General features: G+C 38.2%; 1 protein-coding gene across 2 annotated transcripts in view; it reads right to left on the bottom strand.

Moving 5' to 3' along the window:
• The window catches only part of PDE3A (phosphodiesterase 3A), a 280750-nt gene that overhangs the window by 35698 nt on the left and 223266 nt on the right, over positions 1-21786 (bottom strand). The window contains exons 3-8 of one of the 2 annotated variants that reach the window (XM_074902240.1): positions 17080-17340; positions 14052-14206; positions 9466-9581; positions 5495-5714; positions 953-1038; positions 328-491 (exon numbers count right to left, since the gene is read on the bottom strand). In XM_074902240.1, coding sequence (XP_074758341.1) covers positions 328-491; positions 953-1038; positions 5495-5714; positions 9466-9581; positions 14052-14206; positions 17080-17340 — 1002 coding nt within the window. The remainder of the gene's footprint in view (positions 1-327; positions 492-952; positions 1039-5494; positions 5715-9465; positions 9582-14051; positions 14207-17079; positions 17341-21786) is intronic. The other variant, XM_074902241.1, reaches the window with a different exon arrangement.

The following is a 21786-nucleotide window of genomic DNA, read 5'->3' as shown; positions in this document are numbered from 1 at the left end:
ACACCAGATGCATAAACTTCATCAAAATAGATGGTTAGTGTTTAACAAATGGCCAGTGTTTAGCAGCTCTCACATATTTCAATAGTTCCTTTCAATTCTTGAAAGTCAGTCCTCCTACTGCAAGGTAGAAACCTGCTGCAATTGCTGCTTAAAACCATGGTCACAATCTTTAGACAGCCCTAGGGTTTATTTTGTGGAAGGTTGGGTTTTTCAGTTGGCTTGGTTTGTTTGTTTGTTGGGGTTTTTTTTGTTGTTCCCCCCCCCCCCCCCCTCCCCAGCGACAGCATATACTCAATCTGTTGTGCAAGTGAAATTTAAACAAGCTACCTCAGGTGGTATCAAAGGATGCAGAATGATGGTCTCAGGCGTGTATGTCCTACAGATGGATCCCTTCCGTTCTTTAGAACAATCTGTCTCATCATCGTTTTGTACGATATCACTGCTGTCACTGTTGTTGGTTTCATAGTCGGAAGTGGCTTGCGCAGGATCATCTAAAACACAAGTCACAAAGCTTGTTGTGTGAACAGCAAGGATTGCATGAAAGTCATCCTGTGCCCTTCTGAATAATAGCAACAGCATCTCTGACTCATAATACATATGTGCTGCTTGGCTGGGTCCAAAGTCGGATAATCTGTCCAAAGGCATTAAAGCATATAACCTGCAGAGTGTAAAAAATGGGATTGAGGACTGAAGAGTGAGAAAAATTCAGAGGATCATTATTTGAGCTGACTAGGTTAGATGAGGGAAACCATATTTCCTTTATATTTTTAACTCTATTCTCCATTAGCATTTTGCACACATTGTACATATAGAATGGAAAGACGCTCAAAGACAATTTGTATAGTCTCACCTACATATGTTCTTCTTTTATGACAGACAAGCATATCTGCCCTTTCAGTGAATGATTATTGAATTTTAAGGGATGAGGAGTTTTTGATGGACAAAGAATTACCTGCTCTGTTCAGGGTGTGTGTGGTACCATCACTCCTATCTAGTGTCCCGTGACCAGCTTCTATTTGGTTATAGGGTCTTCCACAGCTGAAATACATCAAGAAACATGCACAATATAAAGAACCTCGTGCACTGGACAGTTTTATGTAAAATGATTGCCTGCTGACAGTGTAAAATTATGTCATACAGTATAAGCCATGGTACATGGTATATTCTCCAGACAAAATTACAAGAGAGTGTTGAAGTGTTATTGGAAATAAGGAATGTAAAAAGACAAAAATACAAAAGGACCTTGGATCAACTGGCCACCACCATTAATTTTGTATTGTCAACAGTAAACCTATACCATGTGATTTTTTCTAAAATAAAATTTTTATTCTCTAAGTTTCAGTACAAAATTCCCCTGGTTTTGTACTCCAGTTGCCCTATAAACATGAATGAAAATGATGAAAATGTGCCTGAGTGACATACAATCTTATATAATTTAATTTGAACACAGTCATAACGTAGCTTTACTCTCCTTTTCTTGTTTAGAAAGAATAGAGTATATTCCTCTTGAGGAGAAAAAAGGTATTTTGCCATTAATTCAGTGACAACCTACTAAGTACATCAGAAATAAGGGGGTGTTTTGGACAGAACATGAAGTGAGTGATCTGGCATCCAGACATTTAGCAATGAAACTAGAAGATAGAGTTTGCTTCAACATTCTCACAACAGAAAGACGTGGGAGGGATCACAATATCATGGTCTTTCCAAATGAATGGCTCTTCCCTTCCATTAAAATGCTTTATTCCCTGAGTGTGATTCCCTCTAAGACCTAAACATGAATTCAATACCAGCTGGAACATTTCAAATTACAATGTCTCAATATGATTGAGTCTTGGACCTGAATGATCAATGATATATCATGAAAACATGAAATAACATAACAAATTTGAAGCCTCATTTAGAACCATTATATCAAATCCGTCCATGAAAAACTGACATTTTAACATTTCTTTCTCTTTTTCAAGTCAGTATTTTGTGGCATATCTCATATGTAACAGCTTTTTCATAGCAACTATTATGAAATTATTTTGATTGGTCAAACTTGGTACTAGAAACTTTGCACCAATATAAGTTCACCATATAAAAATGACTGAAACCCTATGCCAGATGGCTTTTGATGGGGGTCATCCAAAACATATTCTGGAGCTTGATATGCCCTGCAAACATAATGAATTCCTGACAGAATTTTAAATAAAAACACAAATCTATATACAAAGACACTTGCAGTGCATAGCCAAACAAACCTTATCACTCAGGTTTATAAATAAGATGAAAAACATTTATTAATTTCTCTCTCCCACATTCCTTGTGGTTTCCATAAGGTCAATGCTAACAAGTTGAAATGTAAAAGAGAAAGAGATCCTTTGATTAGATGTAATGCTACAAGGCTTTTGTATCATTAAGAGCATACTTTATCTCCAGAACAAAGCAAACTCACACTAATATTTATGTTCCACATAAAACACTATATTAAAAAAGAAATTACAGAGCTACCTACAAGAACACTTAAAATCTGCTCTATGTCAGAAGTAAACGTGCCCATGCAGCTTTAACTCAATCCTTGCCATGTACAGGCATTATAATATACTTCTTAATCACAGGATTGTTTGACTTTTTCCACAGGATACCTGCCTCATCCACTAAACAAAATTAAAAATGATTACTTACAAGTTACTTTAACAGCATTGTCTGGTATATGTTCTTATTTAATGAAGTTTCCAAACTCTACTGTCCTACCACATTTCACTTTGTAAGTAAAAATAAAGTACAGTAAAACTACTGTCTTGATGTCACAGCCTGGGTGAATTTGATTTAAAGCACTGACCCCATCAAGAGTTAATTTCCTCTTTTGTTGTTGTGGGAGGGATTGGTTTGGTGATGGCAGAGCCTTGCTGGTTTGGTATTATTTCCTTGCAAGGCAGGTTTTTTTGTCAGTAAATACAGGGGGTTGCATATCATGAAGACTAGCAATCTACAGTGTAAAAACTTTAAAAGATTTATTTCCAATGTTTGTTAATTTAACTCTCTCAGATTGTTTTAGCCATTTAATTTCTTTGGGGTTTTTGTTTTTCCATGTTGTGTTTTTTGCAAGTTCTGCTTTTTCAAGTTGTGTTATTAAGTTGTATATTATTTAAATGCTGTTGGTTCATCTTATATGTGTGGATACAACATCTCTACACACTAATAGAGAAATGAGACAGTGTGTTGCCAATTATTAGGCCTAGCATAAAGGACACAGACACCATAAAGATGAACCAATAACCAAATTGCATTTGATACAAAAGGGTCAGTACATAGGTGAGCACTGGGGGTACAGACAAGTCAGTCAGATTATACATAATTGACACCAATCCCTCTGACCCCAACAACAACACCACACAACCAACAATGGGTGGAATAAACGGTGAAATGCAGTTTCCCATAGAAGGGACAGGAGACAACCAAGTCAACAAGCCAAATACATAAGACCAAGGAAGCCACATACTGAATCTCTACACAGCCCACGTTTACAAAAGCCAGACCTGACTGGAGCCCAGCTCCAGGGAGGCAGGAGATCCTTCCCCAACAGGGAACTCTGCAAAGTGCACCCACCTCACAGACAGACACTGCCCCTTCCTGCAAGGGGTCCCAGCTTTTATCCCCAAGTGGGACACCTGGGGCTCCTTTACCCAATGGCTCTCCCTGCCAGGCCGGCAGCACCCTGGAGGGAAGCTTAGAGGTAACTCACCCCCCCTTTGTGAAGGGCTGTGGGAATCACCCCTATGTCAACCTTAATTTGGGGCTTGGGGTTGAAACCCCAGCATTTCAGACAGTGCTTACGATTTTTTCAATGGATGTTAAAGGAACAGTGACTGTTAGTAATACTGGACGCCCATTCTATTAACAGTCATTACACCATAATATTTTAAATAATGTATTTTTAAATAATGTGTTTATTTCAACAAATTAACAACAAAGTCAACAATGTAACTATCTGTAATGCTTACAAATGCTAAAGCTTTTGAAAACAAGGAAATGAAGAACCTAAATATGCTATGAAACCTACATAGATCACATAAGACAGTAGCCACATAAAAACTAATGAGCATTTTACCAATAACTACTTTGAAATCAAAGTCTACACATATCAAGAAAATGCATTTCATTACTGTCTACAACACCTTTATGTTGATAATTTTTTTCTGACATTTTTTATGCAACCGTTAACTGTTTTTTTTAATGGGTTTCCAATCATAATTGTTACCACTTAAAGTAATAATATTTTGTTGAAGTAGTAATAAAGGCACAGTTTGATAAGACAGTAGCATGTTTATGGTATATTTCTTATGTGTAATGTAGTCTTAATTTCCAATGAATAAGTACAAGTCCCAGTTTTGCAATACACCTTCGGAAAACTTTTGAAAGCACTTAGTTTCTATTTAGTCACCTAAATTTGTCTTAAAAGCCTGTAAGGATCCTAGTCTGAACTCCAGTGAGGATGACTCCCTTGATCAAACTTGCAGTCTTAATTTTGACTTTCTCACACCCACTTCCTAGCCCTGCACACATATCAAGACAGATCCAAAGTCACATGACTGAAGCTAGAAATGAAAAACTATTTCCAAAGAGAGTCAAACTCAATAACACTTAACCCTGACTCAGATGACATGCTGTCCACTGGATAGCCAGTAATCACAAATCACTCACTACTGTGATCAAAAGTAACATCTAATGACTAAGGTAACCTTGAAACTGCACTGGAACAGGCTTCTAAGTACCAGTGTTTTCCACTATTCTGAACTGGACACACATTGCAGACTCCAGTAATCTAACTTGGCAACTGAATTCTTTGTGAGAAGATAAGCAGAAAAAATTTCTTTCCAAAATGCTGATTTTGCAGAGCAGGTCTGCATAATCTAATAATGGGCTACTTGAAAGTGTGAAAAAACTCGACTGCAGTTGATTTCTGAAAAAAATCCCAGTCTGACTAATCTACATAATCTGACTCTGCCTAAGGAAGACAGGACCCATTCCTTCTGAGAGTGCTCAAAATTATGTACTCTTCAGGCATTGTTGGCATACCTTTATCAGAAGGCTACCGGCCAGCAGCTTTTAAACTCTAGCAGTCACATTTTTCTATGAAACATCAGGTGTCAGCTCTTAAAGACTTGGCCTGTGATCTGAAAACGACTGTTCAGGTTAAGGGCATGGCATGAGAGACACAGGTTGTTAACATGAAATCCAATTTTTGGATCTGCAAGTTATTGACAAAGAATTTATTTATGAATCAGACTGCATCTGACATGAGTATAAACACAGCTGACCACCTTGCACTTTAAAAGCACTTTGCAGCATCAGTCTATACAATTATTCCTAGACTAAGAACTGCTTAGATATGGTGAAATATCAGTACACAATACTGCAGCAGATCATAAAAACTTGTATGTGGGCCAGAAGAGTTTGTTCGTGAGAACAACGTGAAATGATTCTAATGCATGTCAAATTACTATCTTACCTGCTGCAGATGACAGAGGGGCTGATAATAGGGTCTGACAGGCTAGGTGCACTCTGAGTAGAAGTTAAGACTTTATGCGGCTTTAAGCCTTGCTTGGTGTTAGTATCTGAAGAGTCTGGAAATGATACAGAAGATGTTTTTCCAGTAGGACTTGTGGCAGGCGTCCCCTGAATTGGTGAATGGCATGGGGACATGAGAGGTGAAATATTTGGTGGGATACCTGGCAAGAGAAAAGAGTCTTGTCAATTAACAGAAGTGGCAGATGGTTGTATGAGTTCACTGTGCAGAAATACTCCTCTTGAGATGCGCAGGTACCAGCATAGCTTCCAAATGAAAAAATAAGAGAAAGCTCTCCTTCACTCTGAGCCAAGTGCATGACTGTCACAGAGAGATAAAGCTCCGTTAATATCAGCCACTTCTACCTGCTGAAGATCTGGCTCAAAATATGAAGCATATTCTCCCTGCTGAGCAGGATGCACTAACTTGCAGGCATGAAGTGAAAGGCACATGTTAGTGGCATGACTATTGGTATCAAGATGTTGTAGTGACAGACACACCAAAATACAAATATGCAGCTCCTAGACCCATCTGCAGTTTCTCTTTGCTTCACTGTCTCCATCTGTAAAGCAGGGACAGGAAAGGCTTACACACATTCCCAGCAAATTTGAATTTCTACATGTGTAAAGACTAGCAATAAATCAAAAAAACCCAATTTTTAGTGGTCATAAATTATATGAAGATAAAATATTGCACTTATGGTGCTATTTCTGCATTCCTCACAGATTTTGGTCTTGAACTTGTGTAGCTTGAGTTTAGTTTTCAATATCCGTTGCTCACTATGGGATACTTGTGACCATTACCTGTACCACATGGTACTGTACTCCTGAGCTAGTGTGTCAGAAACTGCCGATATCCACATGCGCTAACACTAGCAAGATGTGGTTTTCTCTGTCCCTTATTCTATCGAAGCACCACTGCTAAGATAAAATGCATTAGCCAGTCCAGTGTTTGAGAAAAAGTGCTGCCTTCTTTTTGAATCCACTTTATGTTTTCTAGTCTCAGACAAAAAGGTCCCATTCACAATGAAGCGCAGAGTAGCAAACATAATCTATTTTATAAGGAATGCATCTAAATTCACTTACCTCCTGTTCTAAAGTTTGTAGGAACTTAGCCCCAGTTAATTTATCATGTTCATCTTCAAAGCCAAATGATATAGAGAACTTCGGAACTTTACTCATTTTATGTTTGAATTGTGCAAGCTATGTAAATGCATTCCAGACTGAAAAATTATCTTAGAATAAGGCAACATGTTGATCTAAGTTTATGAAATACTAACCTTGCAGGATATTTGTGTACAGTTCCAGTGGTTTTTCCTGATAACAACTTTCTTGATAACAAATAACTAAGGTTAAAATATGATCTACTGTTGACAATCCAAGAGATAAAAATAATATCTGACAGTTACTACACTGTAATTTTGAGATAGTAAACATCTCCTAAATTTTGATCAGGGTATTTCTTCAGCAAACATGTGGTATGTATTACTGACTTAATTAAATGATTACAACTAGGATATTATGTTAGTCTTGAGATCAGAAACACCAGAGCAATTAAAAAGTTACCAGATGGCCATGACATCCAACAAAAATGTCTTAAAAAAATTTTGCAGTCTGTTGTTGCATAGGGGATTGACTTGGATTATTATTATGAGCTATATATTACCAGATAATCTTCATGACTGTTAGAGAATACAATATATATGGTCACCTTTCAACAGTTTAAAGCAAGTTCTCTGAATTAAACAGCAATTTTCACAATAATGTTTCTAATCACAGCTGGCTTTCTACTGCTAGTTTGGGCTCCTGTCTCTTGAAGTATGTTTGATTGTTTTTTGTTTTTTTTTTTATAGTAATTTGCCAGGGTAGGTAACCAAAAATAAATATGCCAGAAAAACAAAAACTTACTTTCAATAGTCCATCATTTAACTATTTATTGGCAAAAGAGAGAAAATGTGTCTTGCTATAGGAAGAAATTTTGAACAATCAAGATAAGAGAAGAATAACAATATGGGGCAAATTTTTTGAAGCACATCCATCTGCTTAGGTCCTCCAGAACTTTTACACATGTGCAGTGTTGAAGAAAAAACCCAGTAACTTCAATGTGATGTGAAATTACATATGAAAACACTTGAGCTTACCTCAGAATTTTGCCAAAATAGGTATAGCTAGCAGTATTTTTAAATGCTAATGTTCTCATGAACAATTAAAGACACATTTTGTACATTTACAGGTTTAGCTAGATCAGTGATCAACTTGTAAGAATTATTATATATTGCCAATGGAGCTAATATGTAAAAGTTTAATTTGTATTAATTAGTGCAAATTGAAGCAATTCTTTAGTTGGAACACAATCCCAAATCATAATTAAAAATGTATGAGTGTAAACAATCTAAAACATTAAAATATCAACCTTCTTCATAAAATGGTGAGCCAAAATTTTTACTCCTGTCAATCAGTGCTCCTAGGAATTGCTTGTGATGGAATGGAGCTCTTCCTTCATCATGGGAGAGCTCATGCATTTGGGCAAAAGAGATGATTATTAACACTTTCTGGAAATAAAAGAGGCTAAATGTAAAACTGATTGATGAGGTTGATAAGTCTTGTTTCCCAAATATAAAATATAATACACATGCGCTTCCCCTTTCAAGTTAATGGGTTAATCTTTGAAAATCACAAGTCTAAATTGGATTTGTTTTGTTCTAAAACAAACTCCTGGATTCTTGGTACTATATCTCCATTATTTTCCAGGTTCAATTTTATTCTTTTGCCTATGTGCCTATTACCTTTTAAGATAACATTGTGTTACTTAATCTTCACTATATATATATAACAAAGTATATGTATAACAAAGCAGCTTCTATACAAGAGGAGATTAAATAAGGACTTCAGTTTGAAAAGGATATGCAATGTGACAGTGTTAGATATGCAGAATAATTGTGCAGCGTATCTTGAAACCCATCTAAATTGGGATTCTCTGACTTCTCCTATGTCAAGCCTCAGGCATCTATCAATTTTCACCTGATGTCTGAGTGGTCAGTATCTCTGAGTAACACTATCTCAACATTATTCCATGTTTGGAAAAAAAAAAACCAAACCCGACTGATTTAAAAAAGGAAGACCTTGTGATAATTTTGAATTGCAAGTTAAAGCATGGGTAAACATTTCTTTATCCTGCATTTGTACAGGAATCCACATTAGTGTGGATTAAGACTGCTTCATGACTGTCATACTGCACATTTCATTATCGATTAAGAAGTCACCTTCTCAATTACTTTCACTCAGTTAAAACAAGAGTCATTTTTTTTAAAGGCCCAAAAAGTTGAGTAAAAAAGCCTCATGTTTCTCATCTCTAAAAATCAGTAAGAACTACCTGGACTTTGTCAATAATAAATATACAGAGATAGATCTCTGAGTTATAATGAATTTGTCAATAATAAATATACAGAGATAGATCTCTGAGTTATAATGACTTTGTCTTGGATATGTTTGCATAAAATGGGTCAGTTGCTGCCTACAGCTCTGAATGGCATTACGTGGGTTGTGCTTCAGGAAATCTCTGTCAGGCAATATACACAGACAGTTAATCTAACAGATGTTATAGAAAACACTGTTCTTAGCCCTGCTGTAGTCAAGGGAATTACATGGATATAAATCACAACACGATTTAGTATCACACTTGTCTCATCATGTCATGACTAACCTTTATAAATCATAAAAGTTAAAACATTTACAATGGCATCACTATGGGCTATACTATTTTAAGCCACTGATTTTTTTTTAAATAAAGGAAATAACTATATTTATATTGATGGAAAAATATGAAAATACACAGGTTAGATCAAAAGCAGCTGTTTGTGCTCATCACAGGGAAGCAGCTAATTGAGCCCAACAGAGCCACAGAAGCCCACTCACCTTGCCGGCTCTGCCTTTTGGCATTCAGGTGGTTGGTAGAAGACATGGGATAAGAGGTGGAGAAAGACCTGCTCTTTGTGATTGTCATCAGAATTGAGCTGTTCCAGGAGTCAGTGCTGCAAAACCAGAGAGCAAACACAGTAAAAAGCTTTAACAGCACATCTCAAGAAGTCGGGAGCTGCAGCAAGAAGTATGTAATACTGAGATAGCCCAAAATCTGATGAAAACAGCATCTACCTGCTGTCTGAAATGCTATTTGTGAGGCACTCAGTATTGTATTCAGCAAAAATATTTACAATGCAGACACTCCAAAGCTAGACTTCCTTCAGTGCTGAGGCCTATTCACTTTATTTATACAAAGATGTCTTAATTGTATTCTGATGGTGCAAAGAGGCTTAAAAGTTGACTTGAAATAAATTTATATTGTCTTTTAATGCCTTTTTACAAGAGCCAGTAGCTCTTAGTGTAAATGAAAAATCAGTGTCCTTGACTCCTCTGCTGCTGTTGCCAAGGCAGATACCCAAGCCTTTGGGCACTGGAGGAGCTTCTCAGGAGGCTGGGGTGGTGAAGCACTTCATGCTCTAGCCAACTGAAATGCACACTGCACCTGAAAAAAAACCCCATTGACAGACCCTGAAGACATTGGTCACTGATCCAAGAGAAACTCACTGAAAGAAAATAGGGTGCATGTGTCTGCATGTGGGGAACAAATGCCGGTCCTCTACAACAGGACAGGTGCATGCTTTCAGCCTGAAGGCAATAATTGTGCACCAGAAGAGGCCAAATACTTCTGTAGGGCAAGCAAATTGTATTTATCATTGTTTTCCCAAATGACACTCATCAAATGTCAACTGTTTGCATGGATGTAGCACTGGCTCTTATCATGAGGCCTATGACTTGTCTGGACAGATCCACTAGGCCTCTCAGGCTCCAAATTTCTCCTCACAGCATCACATCTAAGTGATGAGATGACATTCAAGGCAGAAGACAGCTTTTTAAAGCAGCCTAGCCCCAGCTGAACTTGAAAAAAAATTTGAAAATAAAGTGTTCTGAAAGAAAAAAGCATGCACCATTGTCTTAATTGGAAGAGCAAGCACTACCTACAAAAACATTTGCTAATTGACTTCACTGGCCCAAATTCCTGTAATCTGTGATGAAGCAAGACAAAGAAAGAATCCTGCTGTTTAATTTTTTTATTTGTTTGTTTTCTTTGACAGGAAGAGTATAACACACTGGCCCACTGTAAAGAAAACCCAAATGAAACCAAAACAAAGACCCCCAAACCACATTCTTTGACCTCTTAAGGAAGAACCACTGGATATAGAAGTGACGGACGGAAAGAATGTGGAAGCTCTATTATTTTTCCCAAATCATTTGAAGCTGTAAAAGGACCATGTCTTATCAGTTTAGTGGCTGGAAGAATACAGAATTACTAAACTTAAACAGAGATTTAGGGGGATTTTTGCAAATATGTGACTACAGAAATCTAGAGGTGATGTCCCAGACTGTGAGGAATAAGTTACAGATTTTTGTAACTGCAGAATCTGCCACAGGGCAATTCCAGTGTCATTTTCCCTCTCCTACCCTTCAAGCCATGAAATGTTTTTTTTTTTTTCTCTGTGACCTGTGGTGTAATTGAATTAGGTACAGGGGATGTGGCAGATAATCAAGATTTCTTTTTTTCCCTTCAGTTCAAAATTTTTTTCCTTGAAAGCAATTCTGTATTGGTCAGCCAAAATTTTTAAAGCTAGACTCATAGTATTACTTCTTCCCCTTTCTGGAATACACATTGTTTCTCCTACTGTAAAAGACAATCTGCAAACAGTAGGCTGGGAGGCCTGACAGAGCTATAATTACACAACTGGTGACATTAAACATAGGAAGAATTGATAGCCTCCTTAGTTGGCTCATCATGCAGAGTTATATAACAACCATAGAAAAGGATGAACAATAATATTTAATTGCTCTCCTTCTCCCTCTGATTCCCATCTTAGGATGCTTACATACTACATGAGAGTCTGGGATCAACAGTATAAATCAAAGGTAGCCTGGAAACCACAGGCTGGTTACTGAAGAACATTCTATTTGGTTATAACTTCTTTATATTTACTTTTACTGAGATACATGGGACTCCTCACAAAGGAAACTTTGGCTAACCAGGTATTTTTCTTGCATCAGACCTTCAAGTGCACTCTGGAGGCTGCCTTGAGCACCTAGGCACCCTGCACAAGAGCCTCCTCTATGCAGGTTTATGTATCTGGAAGAATGTCTGACCAAGGTAGCTCTCTGGGGCTGCATTCACCCAAGCTATCCAGCAGCTGGTAATGTTGGGCCTTTTCAGGTCCTATCTTTTTCTCCACTACCAGCACCAAATTCTGAACTGCAGAAAGACATGTGAGTCTTCTGTTATCAGAGCTCTGAATTCTCTTCTTGGATTTGGTGCTTTTGCTCTGCTCCTCTTTTTCCTACAGCAAAGCATGTCTACATACTCTCTCCTCATCCACCAGCTCCAAGATGATAGCCCTTGCTGAGGTGGGGAGGGGATTTCAACTTTATTCTCACAGCGTGGCACCATAGCTACTACCAGGCTGCATGAATGACTGACCTCTGCCCTGCTCCTTTCTGACTAGAATAGAAAAATATTCATTAATCCGGAACAGAGGAATTCCTGTTGAAATAGCTATGTAGTGTATCATAGTTAACAGCACCTGGGACCCAAGGCCTCTCTTCTCACAGACAAGTGCCTTTCCCACAAGACTAACATCCATTAAAGTCCTTCTTTCACTGGCTGCTACTGGATTATTTGCTGCAGCCCTTGTGGAGGGTTAAATTCAGCACACCTCAGGATATCTGGTACCATGGAAGTCCCAAAATGCGAGGTACATAGGTCTGAATGCCCTCAGGCAGAGAAGCAATTTTATTAGGGTATTCCTCTGTAAATGCCCATAACCAGTCAGCTGATGGCTATAAGCAGCTGAACAGATGCAAATTCTCTCTCTCTCCATTTCATGAGAGGACTATGTATTTTATGATACTGGCTCAGGGATCAGACTCTAAGAAAAAGAGAATGGATAAGAGTGAGCAGGGAATACCTAACTGATATAGTAAGTCATGAGGGACTTCAGCTGTAAGACAAAGACCTGTCTCTTCCTAACAGTGAGAATTAGCGTGCTTCTAGGTAACTCTGACAGACTTTCAGGGACGTGCTTTAGGAAATGGGAACTAAATTTTGGTTTGGGCACAAAATGTAGTAGGTAGGTATCTCTGTCTATGCAAACTTCTTTGAAGATCTAGTGCTTTGTTATGAACATAACCTTAAAGTGTATGTGTCATGATTGAATCCAGAACTCTTTTTCTAGACAAGAAAAATAATGTACAATTCCTCCAGTGATTTTGCTGAAATTCACTTCAAATCTTTATTAATTATTGCTGTGTAGTTGTGACTCTTCCAGTACCAGCACCTTATTACAGAACCCTTGAAAATATGGAGAAACTGAATAAGTAAATAAATGCATCATAAATGGAAGTGGGCACTCAGTCTGCACCCCAACAAAACAGCTGTATGTACTTGCTTCTCATGGCAAATTAGGAAAAGCCTTTTAACTAGATGAGACAGTTGGGACTAAGGATGAGATACAGTTGGGATTCTAAATTCCAGAAGCTAAAATCTGTGGTCAACAGGAAAGAAGTGTTCCACTGCAATGCTTAAAATTAGGGAAAGTACAGCAACCATCCTGCAAGAAAACTTTACACTGCCGATTTCATTTTCAGCTTTGCTTTCAACCTCTACTAACAAATCTTCCCACGTAATTTTACTCCTAGATTATACCTTTTTTTTTTTTTTCCCCCCAATGGTAACAAATCTACTTTCTTCTCTCCACTAAATCACTTTTTGACTTATGTAACTGAATGATTTCTATTTACCATATATTGCTGGTATTGCATTTGCATGAGTTCATTCAGGGATCCCTAAGCACTTCTTATATTCTGGAATTAAGTGTGTACATAGGATGCAGGGCATGTACAGTGCTGTATGGTCTCATGATACTCCATATCTACAGACAGAAAACCACAAAATGGTGTATTTTAGGAAGGTCCACTTAAAATCAGGGTTTGTGTACTGGAAATCAGTATCTAGAGGTTGGAGAAATGTTTTATGAACTGGTTTAATGACTGGACCACATCAACTAGGTGTGTTCTTAGAAGTGATGTTCAGCAGCTGGGTTACTTGCTAGAATTTTGTCTTGGCTGAGCAATACCCATGGAGGAAACTGCTGCATATCAAGAAGATTTTAATCAGATATCTTGCCTTGTTTCCAATTTTATTGTGCAATTCTGCATTTTTCTAGCATAAATAGATATTTTTTTTTTTTTAATTTTGCTTCCCAATAATAAGATTAGTTTTGGCATAATCTGACTAAAATTTGGAATGCCACTGCTTTGGCAACCCAATTTATATTAGAAACATGAAGAAGTAGTTCTTGTACACTTTGGATTCAGCATTTTAAAACAAGTGACATCATCACACAGAACCAAACAAATTTGCCCAAAGAGACACATGAAAGAGAGAGTAGGTAATTTGTAACCTGGATGAAGATGATTCATGAGGTTTGATGCTGGCACTGCGATCCCTTCTCACTGGAGCTGGCTCCAGTGTAGGTAATCCTGTGGCTGATGTTGTTGTGGTCCAAGTTGAGGACACTCGTCTCAGTAGTCCTGAAGGCAAACTTTTCCGTAAGCGCTAGAGAGAAATCAGTTGCTTAGAGTTTATACAGGCTTACAAAAACTAAACATGCAGAAGAAAAACATTTCCATTTGATTAATTCTGCCTGACAACAGCTAGTGAGGTACCCTAAATCTGGATTCTTCCAGGTATTATGGTGCCTACCTTGTATTCAAATCAACACAGATGGCACTTTAAATGCTTGGAGGGCCTGGACAATCCTCCCTATTTCAAATTTAAAGAAAAGTATATATCCACAGATGTTGAACACTTGGAGCTCTCACTGAGGTCAGCCAGTGTGCTCTTTAAAAATTTCGGTCTTACATTATGTGGCCAAAGGCACATAAACAAGTCATCAGGGCCACAAAGGTGACTGAGGGATTGGAGCATCTGTCATTAAAGGAAAGGCTAAGAGAGCTGGGATTGCTCAGTCTGAAGACAACAAGGCTCAGGGGAGATCTTACCAATGTATATAAATACCTAAAGGTAGGGTGCAAAGAAGTCAGAGCCAGGCTCTTTCCAGTGGTAGGACAAAAGGCAATGTGGCACAAATTCAAATACAAGAAATTCCATTTAAATGTAAGAAAATGTTTTTTACTGTGAGGATGACTGAACACTGAAAGAGGTTGTCCAGAATGGCTGTGGAGTCTACATCCATGAAGATACTCGAAACCCAACCGGACAACATCCTGAGCAACCTGCTCTAGGTTGAGCCTAGAGAAACCTGCCCTAGGTTCAGCTTGCTTGAGCGGAGGGACTGGAATAGATGACCTCAGGACTAGACTAGACGACCTCCAGATGTACTTTCAACCTCAACTATTCTGTGATTTAAACTGTCATGAATACTCAGAATCAGAGATTCAAGACAAGAAAAGTTTTAATAAAAATAAGGGATAGGAGATAACACTTTTTTTCCTGCTACCCGATCCAAAGATCATCCACTGAAATAAAACTTTCATGCTTGGGGATATAATGTCTCCTGAAAAGCTTAGAGAAACTGTTTGCAGCAGATTTTTCTTGACCACTCTACATTTTCCTTTCACTGGACTCTTCCTTTTCTCCACTAACAGGATTTATATTGTTTTTCCAATATTCTAAAGGCAGAGATAATAAAGGATGATGGTAGACAGTCTTTGTGGATCCAGATTCACTGTGACAGATGCTATAATTTTGTAAGATGTTTCTCTTGTAGTTCTCATGAAGTGTTTATAGTTAAGAAGTAAAATAGATGTCTCTGTGATGGAGAGCTCTGACTTTGCCAGAAGGTTAAGAGATATGAGATACAAGACACTTGTGGTTCGAAGCTCAGACTTACAGATATGTTAACATACTATCTCCTTACCCAGAATTCTCAGTGTCAGATACTTGAGGTAAAGACACTAAAACTATATTTAGACACTTAAATAAAGGACTGCAAACTATTAGTTTTATGAATTGTAATACATTTAGGTCAGTGAATTGTTCAGTGAAATTAGTTCTCTGTTGCATTAACTCATTTCTTCATCCTTCATTTCTCTTATCACTAGGTATTACGCAACAGCAGACTAATATCTGTTCACTGTGTTTGCTCATGTGATGGCAGTGTTCTTCCACTTAACTTGTCCCCTCAGAGCCTAGAGTACAGCCATTATGGACATGTACACTAAAATAAACTGGAAAATGTGCTTAAAAATCTGTGAACATCCATTTCATATATACAGCTGCTACATAGGCAAATAGGGTAATAATTATCATCACACTAAAATAAAATAATATATTAAAATAAAATATTAAAAAAAGAAACACAAGTGTTGCAATTCATGTACCAAGGAAATGCTGGAATGAATGCTGCCTGTATTATTTGAACTGTTAAAAGTATTTGCCTGTACAACATACTCTGCCTACATTTAATTTTACAAGGGAGATTGCAGTACAAAAGTATTTTGGTTTAATTTCAAAAATTAAACATAAGCCTTGCAGGACAGCTAATTAGCAATGAACCTACAATTCAAACTACTTCAAAGCTGATGTGTTCTTTCTAGTTGTTCACTTACTAAATGGGGGTGGTTAACACTGATTATTCCTGCTGGATTCCTGAGCATCCATAAAGCCATCTGTCCAGGCAGTAATATATACATTTTTCTGTTTCAGTCTTCTTTTTCTTCTCAAGACAACTTCCCATGAGCTCACAATATTTGTCATACTAAGTATTATGGTGATCTTTTTTGTTTCTTTGTTTGGTATACAGTATTTTAAACTTGATCCAAAGCACCTGGAGGTCATCAATAGAGACTTTTTCATTGACTTCTCTAGGTTTCACACCTCTAACTAAGGGAAGGAAGAAGAGACTGAAATTCATACAGAATTTCAAATTCCAATCTTCAAAGTGGGCAAAAAGGTCCCTCATTACTACTTAATTCCCCACTGCTCATTGACTAGGATAGGCACCCCACATGCAGTGGCTCAAATCTTTTGAGTGGAAGGGAAATTTCTGTGTGAGAAGTAATAGGGCAGACTTTTTTCCTGCTGTATCTATTCAATCCAAAAATTAGTCTGGATGCTGAAAGGCTTTTGCTTACTCTGCTCCCTATCATTTCTTCTCTCTTAAGCTCCAACCAACACCTGCAAGGCAATATGCAAACCATCTATGTGAGCTATTCTGTGTGAAATATCATCTTCTAAAGATGCCTGAACCAAAGTTAACCTGGCTATAAGTTGAAGGATACACAGGAATTATCTTACTATGAAACCAATAGGTTACTTAGCTGTCCTCTTACAGTAGTCTATGGTTAGTGCATAAGATGTTAATCTGGAGCAACAAGCAAAAAGCCCAGTGACACCTCCCACTAGTCCCGCACTGCCCCTTTAGGGAGACCCAAGTTACAAGATGATAGACAGGGTCCAGTACTCACCTTGGGAATAGCTAGTTTCTCTCCTTTCTCCGGACATTCCTCTGAGTCGGAGCAGGTGTAGTTCTCACTGAAGGACACCAAAGGGTTCACCCTTGGCTTGTGGATGGCCTGGAAGGTTAACTGCGTATTAAGCAGGTTGCTCACTGTTCTCAGTGAAGTGCACACGTTGGGGGGCAGCGAAGGATCTGCCAGAAGGTCTGTGATGAGCCCATGTGCTTCTCCCATGACAGCAATATCCACTGTGATACTGGTACCAGAAGACTAAAGAAGACAAAAATAACACATGTAAGACAATAGAAGTGAATACTTGCTGAGCAGTGTCTAAAGCTGTGGTGAACTCTCTCCACAACTTTTGTTAAAGTGATTACCCACAGAGTGGAAAAATAACATAAAATGATTCTTTAAATAAGAAGAATCATGCTGAATAGATCGATCATCAGGCATAAAGCTCACACTCTGCAAAGGGTTTGGAATTTCATCATATCTGATTTCACAGCTTTCACCATCTGCAGCTGACTTAACCCATCTGAATAGATTGTTCAGGCTCCCTACAGAGACATAGTCAATGGTCAGGGGCTATTTGCACAAATAATTTTGGAGACATAGCTTAGGATGGGAGGAGTCTCTCTTGAGAGATGCCTTTCTAGTAACTACAGAGGCATCTAGAACAACTAATGTTCAATGCTTATGCTTAGGTGAACGAAATGAATCCCAAGCATATACTGAGATTTAAAAAATATCTCCATGCTATTAAAGTATAGCATTCTGGTACAGTGGCAACAACATTCTTCTCCAAGGAACGGAGTACTGGGGAGGTATACCAAAATGGAAATGGAATAAAAAGTCGATTTTCCAATCTTATTTTATTCAGACAGAAGTGATGAGAATAGTTACTCTGCAGACTTGTATGACCAATTCAGACAGTCCTTACTTTCTCTTGGGTTTGAAATATATACATTCTTAACATATATAATTTAAGAAGAACTATTAACTAAAGTGATGTGCAGGCAGAAATAATAACAAGAAGCAGCTCATATCACTGGCAAATCTTACACATCCTACCCAGTGTATGTATATAATTGATCTGTAAATGACACACTGCAAATCAGCTGTGGCCCAGGCAGACTGTCTTCATATGTGTAGTCCATTCATCACACACACAGGTAATCTAACACAGCTGTAGCACTGGGCTTCCAGGGCATGCACAAGAGGGTTGATCCATAAATGTATCTTTGAGTTTCTCCAGAACTTCACGACATTTAGCAGCTCCAACTACCATCTGTCCCAAAACCCAGTAGGGCAATATACTGGCACTAAAAGAAACAGTCTATTGCCAAAAGTGGGAAAATTGTCAAGTCTGAATTGGCAGCCACATGATACAATTGCAAAAGACTGAGGATCTTAAAAAACTTTAAAAAGAACTGGGTGAGTCTGGGGACACACAGAAGTAGAGCAACTAGAATGGCAGGAGGCATATGAACTTTCAAACCAGCAGGGACATTTCAGCCTCACTAGCTGGTGCACTACAAATCACCATAAATTCCACATGGAATTGCTGATTCAAGACACTCCAAGACTGACCATTTTTCCTTTGCTGTGTTTCTGACACATAAGCTCAATCCTACTGCTGCTGTTTGGGACTTCTCAACAGGTGTATGTGCAGTTTGCCAGAGACTATTCCAGGAGATTTTTGTGTTAATTAGTTTTCACGTATTTCTTATAAAAATCTAAGATACGCAGTTTTCCAAATGGGGAGATTATGCCTGTGAAAAGAGTGTACGAGTTTCTTAGAGCAGCCCATATATAACATGGAGAATTGGGCAGACTGCTTAACAGGAGAGTGATCAGAGTCCCAGCCAGGAGTGACTCACCAGTGACAGCATGTCATAGGGACATCACAACACACAGCATAACAGAGTTTGACACTGCTTAATTCTCAGAGAAGGCTTTACAGGCAACAGCAAAGTATTTCTGAGGGAAATGATACATTAGCTAAGTACAGCTAAACCTCTCCCCACCATCTTCCCAATTGCATAGTGTAGACATCCTTGGCAATAGCCTGTTTCACTCCACTGATCACTCCATGTGTCCTACTTCTTGCCAACACAGAGGTAAGCTTCAGGACCAGAAGATAGGCCTTCTCACTCACTATCACGCAACTAGAAAACCAGCCTCTTCTTCCCACATTTCCTTTCTTTGTCATACAAAATAAAATAAACTAGAAACTGTTTGATATACTGAAGTTTTATTTCATTCTACTGAAAAAAAAGCAATGGCTAAAGTTAATTTAATGGCTCTTTCATTGCTTAACCTTTCAGGAGTGCATGCAGATTATGGCAGATGTTAAAGAAAGTTCTTAAAGACAAGGTTTGGGATGGGAGGAATTAATTATCTATCTTAACATCAGCCCTGAATACCACACCAAAGGGGAGTAAGGGTGAATACATCATTCAAAGTGTGATAGAAGCCTCATATTTTCAGCAAAACTGCATAATCTACAGTTTGAAATTCTATCAAGCCTAGAGCTGTCTATCAAGACTAGGCTGCCAGTCAGAGACAGATTCTTCAATACTTCAATGAAGTAAACAAGTCTGACTCAGTGGACCATAAGCAGAGGCCCAGATTTTGTACAACAGTACTAATATTCTGCAAAGCAGCCATCATTGTTCTCTATGATTAGTACCAAGTGGGGAGAAGGAGAGCCCTTCTCTTCTCAACGGCGGATTTCTGCCACATGGCCTGGGACATCTGGGGAGGCCTTGTCACATCTTGGTGACCCCTGCCTTGACTCTGGGACCCAGTAGATTTGTCCAACTCAAACTCCAGGCTGTGTTGAGCTATGCGAGGAGCTGGTGCTGAGGCCACATGGCCCAGGAAGAGGAACACCACGCACTGGGTCTGCATCATTCCTCCTGAGCTGTGCCTGCACCTTACTGTGAAGAATGGTCCATGCTCAATTTGAGTTAGGTACTTAACAGTAACACTTCTGCAGCCCATGCCCCACCAGAACAAATCAGTGGAAAGAAAACAATTATCTCTTTGGAAGCTTGCCTTGCACCTGGGAAAGGCTTACAAGCTTGACAATAGCACATATGATACCACCTTACTCTCTGCACAATGTCCTCTTCATACAGCAAGGTGGCAGAACCTTTTGCATTTTTTCCCAGAAGGGCACTAACTGCAGATCTGACACTTTCAACTGACTCCTCACATGAAACCCATGCAGCCATCCACCTTGCCTGCATGGAGCACGCCCAGGGAGGTCAGCTTCATGCCTGTAAGGAGGTGCATGCTGAGTGTCCCTCATCAGGACCGAAATGAGATGTAGATCATGCCATCATAGCTCAGCCAGGGTCACCATAAAACATCAACAGTTACCAATTTCTGCAAAATGACATACTGCATTGCACAATACCAAAAATTGAAAACACTTTATACACTATTTCAAAGACATCATTGTATTGTAGTGAGCTGCTTTAAACGGCATTTATATATAGTTACAGTATTGCTTAAACTACTTATAATGCTTAGAATCGTTAGAATTAAAGCATATGCAAAAGGAGAACAGACCAAGCTTAAATTCCTCTTAAGAGAGAAGCATAACAGAGTAAACACTTCATTTTCATCTATCTCAGGTTCAGTTTAGAGTACAATCAGATTAGTCTGACTAGATAAAACTACAGGTAAATTATTTTAATTATTACTTTCTAAAAGCAGTTGCAAATTGAATGCATGAAATAATTTAAAAATATTTTATGTTTTAGATACTCTACTACAAAACAGTAGAGAACTGTGTATGCTTTGCCAACCATTACTCAGAAAGTAAACGAAAATGTGTTTTCCTGAAGGACAAAGAAACGTCGAATATTTTATAAAACATGTATGATAATGTGAAACAATATAAGGATTTATGCAAGACAGTAAATTGCTGAAAATTTTAGATTGATATAATTGTATATATGCATATACACACATGTGCACACATACATACATACAGTCTTTTTTTAGGTAAAAGTGCATACAAAATCCATGCTCAGACTTTATAAGTAGTTTTCTACTAAACTGCATAGCCTCTGCATGAACTGATCTGGATTCTTTCCCAACCACTTCACTCATCAAAACTCAAGGCTGGATAGTTGGGAATAGAAGCATGAATAACATGTTTGCAATCAACACTAACAAACAACTAACCTGATCAACCAAACCAAACCAAACAAATCAAAGAGCTAAGCTAAGGTGAATTTAATTTTACACTGGTCAGTATCCATTTACCAATCTATGCTAATAATTGTGAATGCAGTCTCCTCCCATGAATTTTGGAGAAGACTGGCTTACTGTTCACTTTGTGAATTCATTCCAACTATGATTTAAGCAACGTCATGCAGTGACTACAACTGAAATGCTCTGGGGCAGGAGAATAAAAAAGCAAACAGGCTGGGAACAAAAGCAAAACTATATCAACTAAACATGCTCATTGATAACTAAGATAAGGAGCAAAATAAGTTTTTTACAATGCTGAAAACCAGCTGCTTTTATGCTTTCTCCCCCTCCCCCCCCTTCTTTTTTTAAACTGGCATCCAAGTGGGTGTTTTAGGCTGTGGTACCACTTGGAATTCCTAACTGCACCCAAATGCACTTGCTGTATGTTTTGGGGCTTCTTTTTAGGTACACAAATAAAATAAAGGGTTTTCCCCTAGAGAACTCATA

The sequence above is a fragment of the Athene noctua genome, chromosome 3 (assembly GCF_965140245.1).
Source record: "Athene noctua chromosome 3, bAthNoc1.hap1.1, whole genome shotgun sequence".
In the NCBI taxonomy this organism is placed as follows: Eukaryota; Metazoa; Chordata; class Aves; order Strigiformes; family Strigidae; genus Athene; species Athene noctua.
This window is presented reverse-complemented; position numbering and strand designations above follow the sequence as displayed.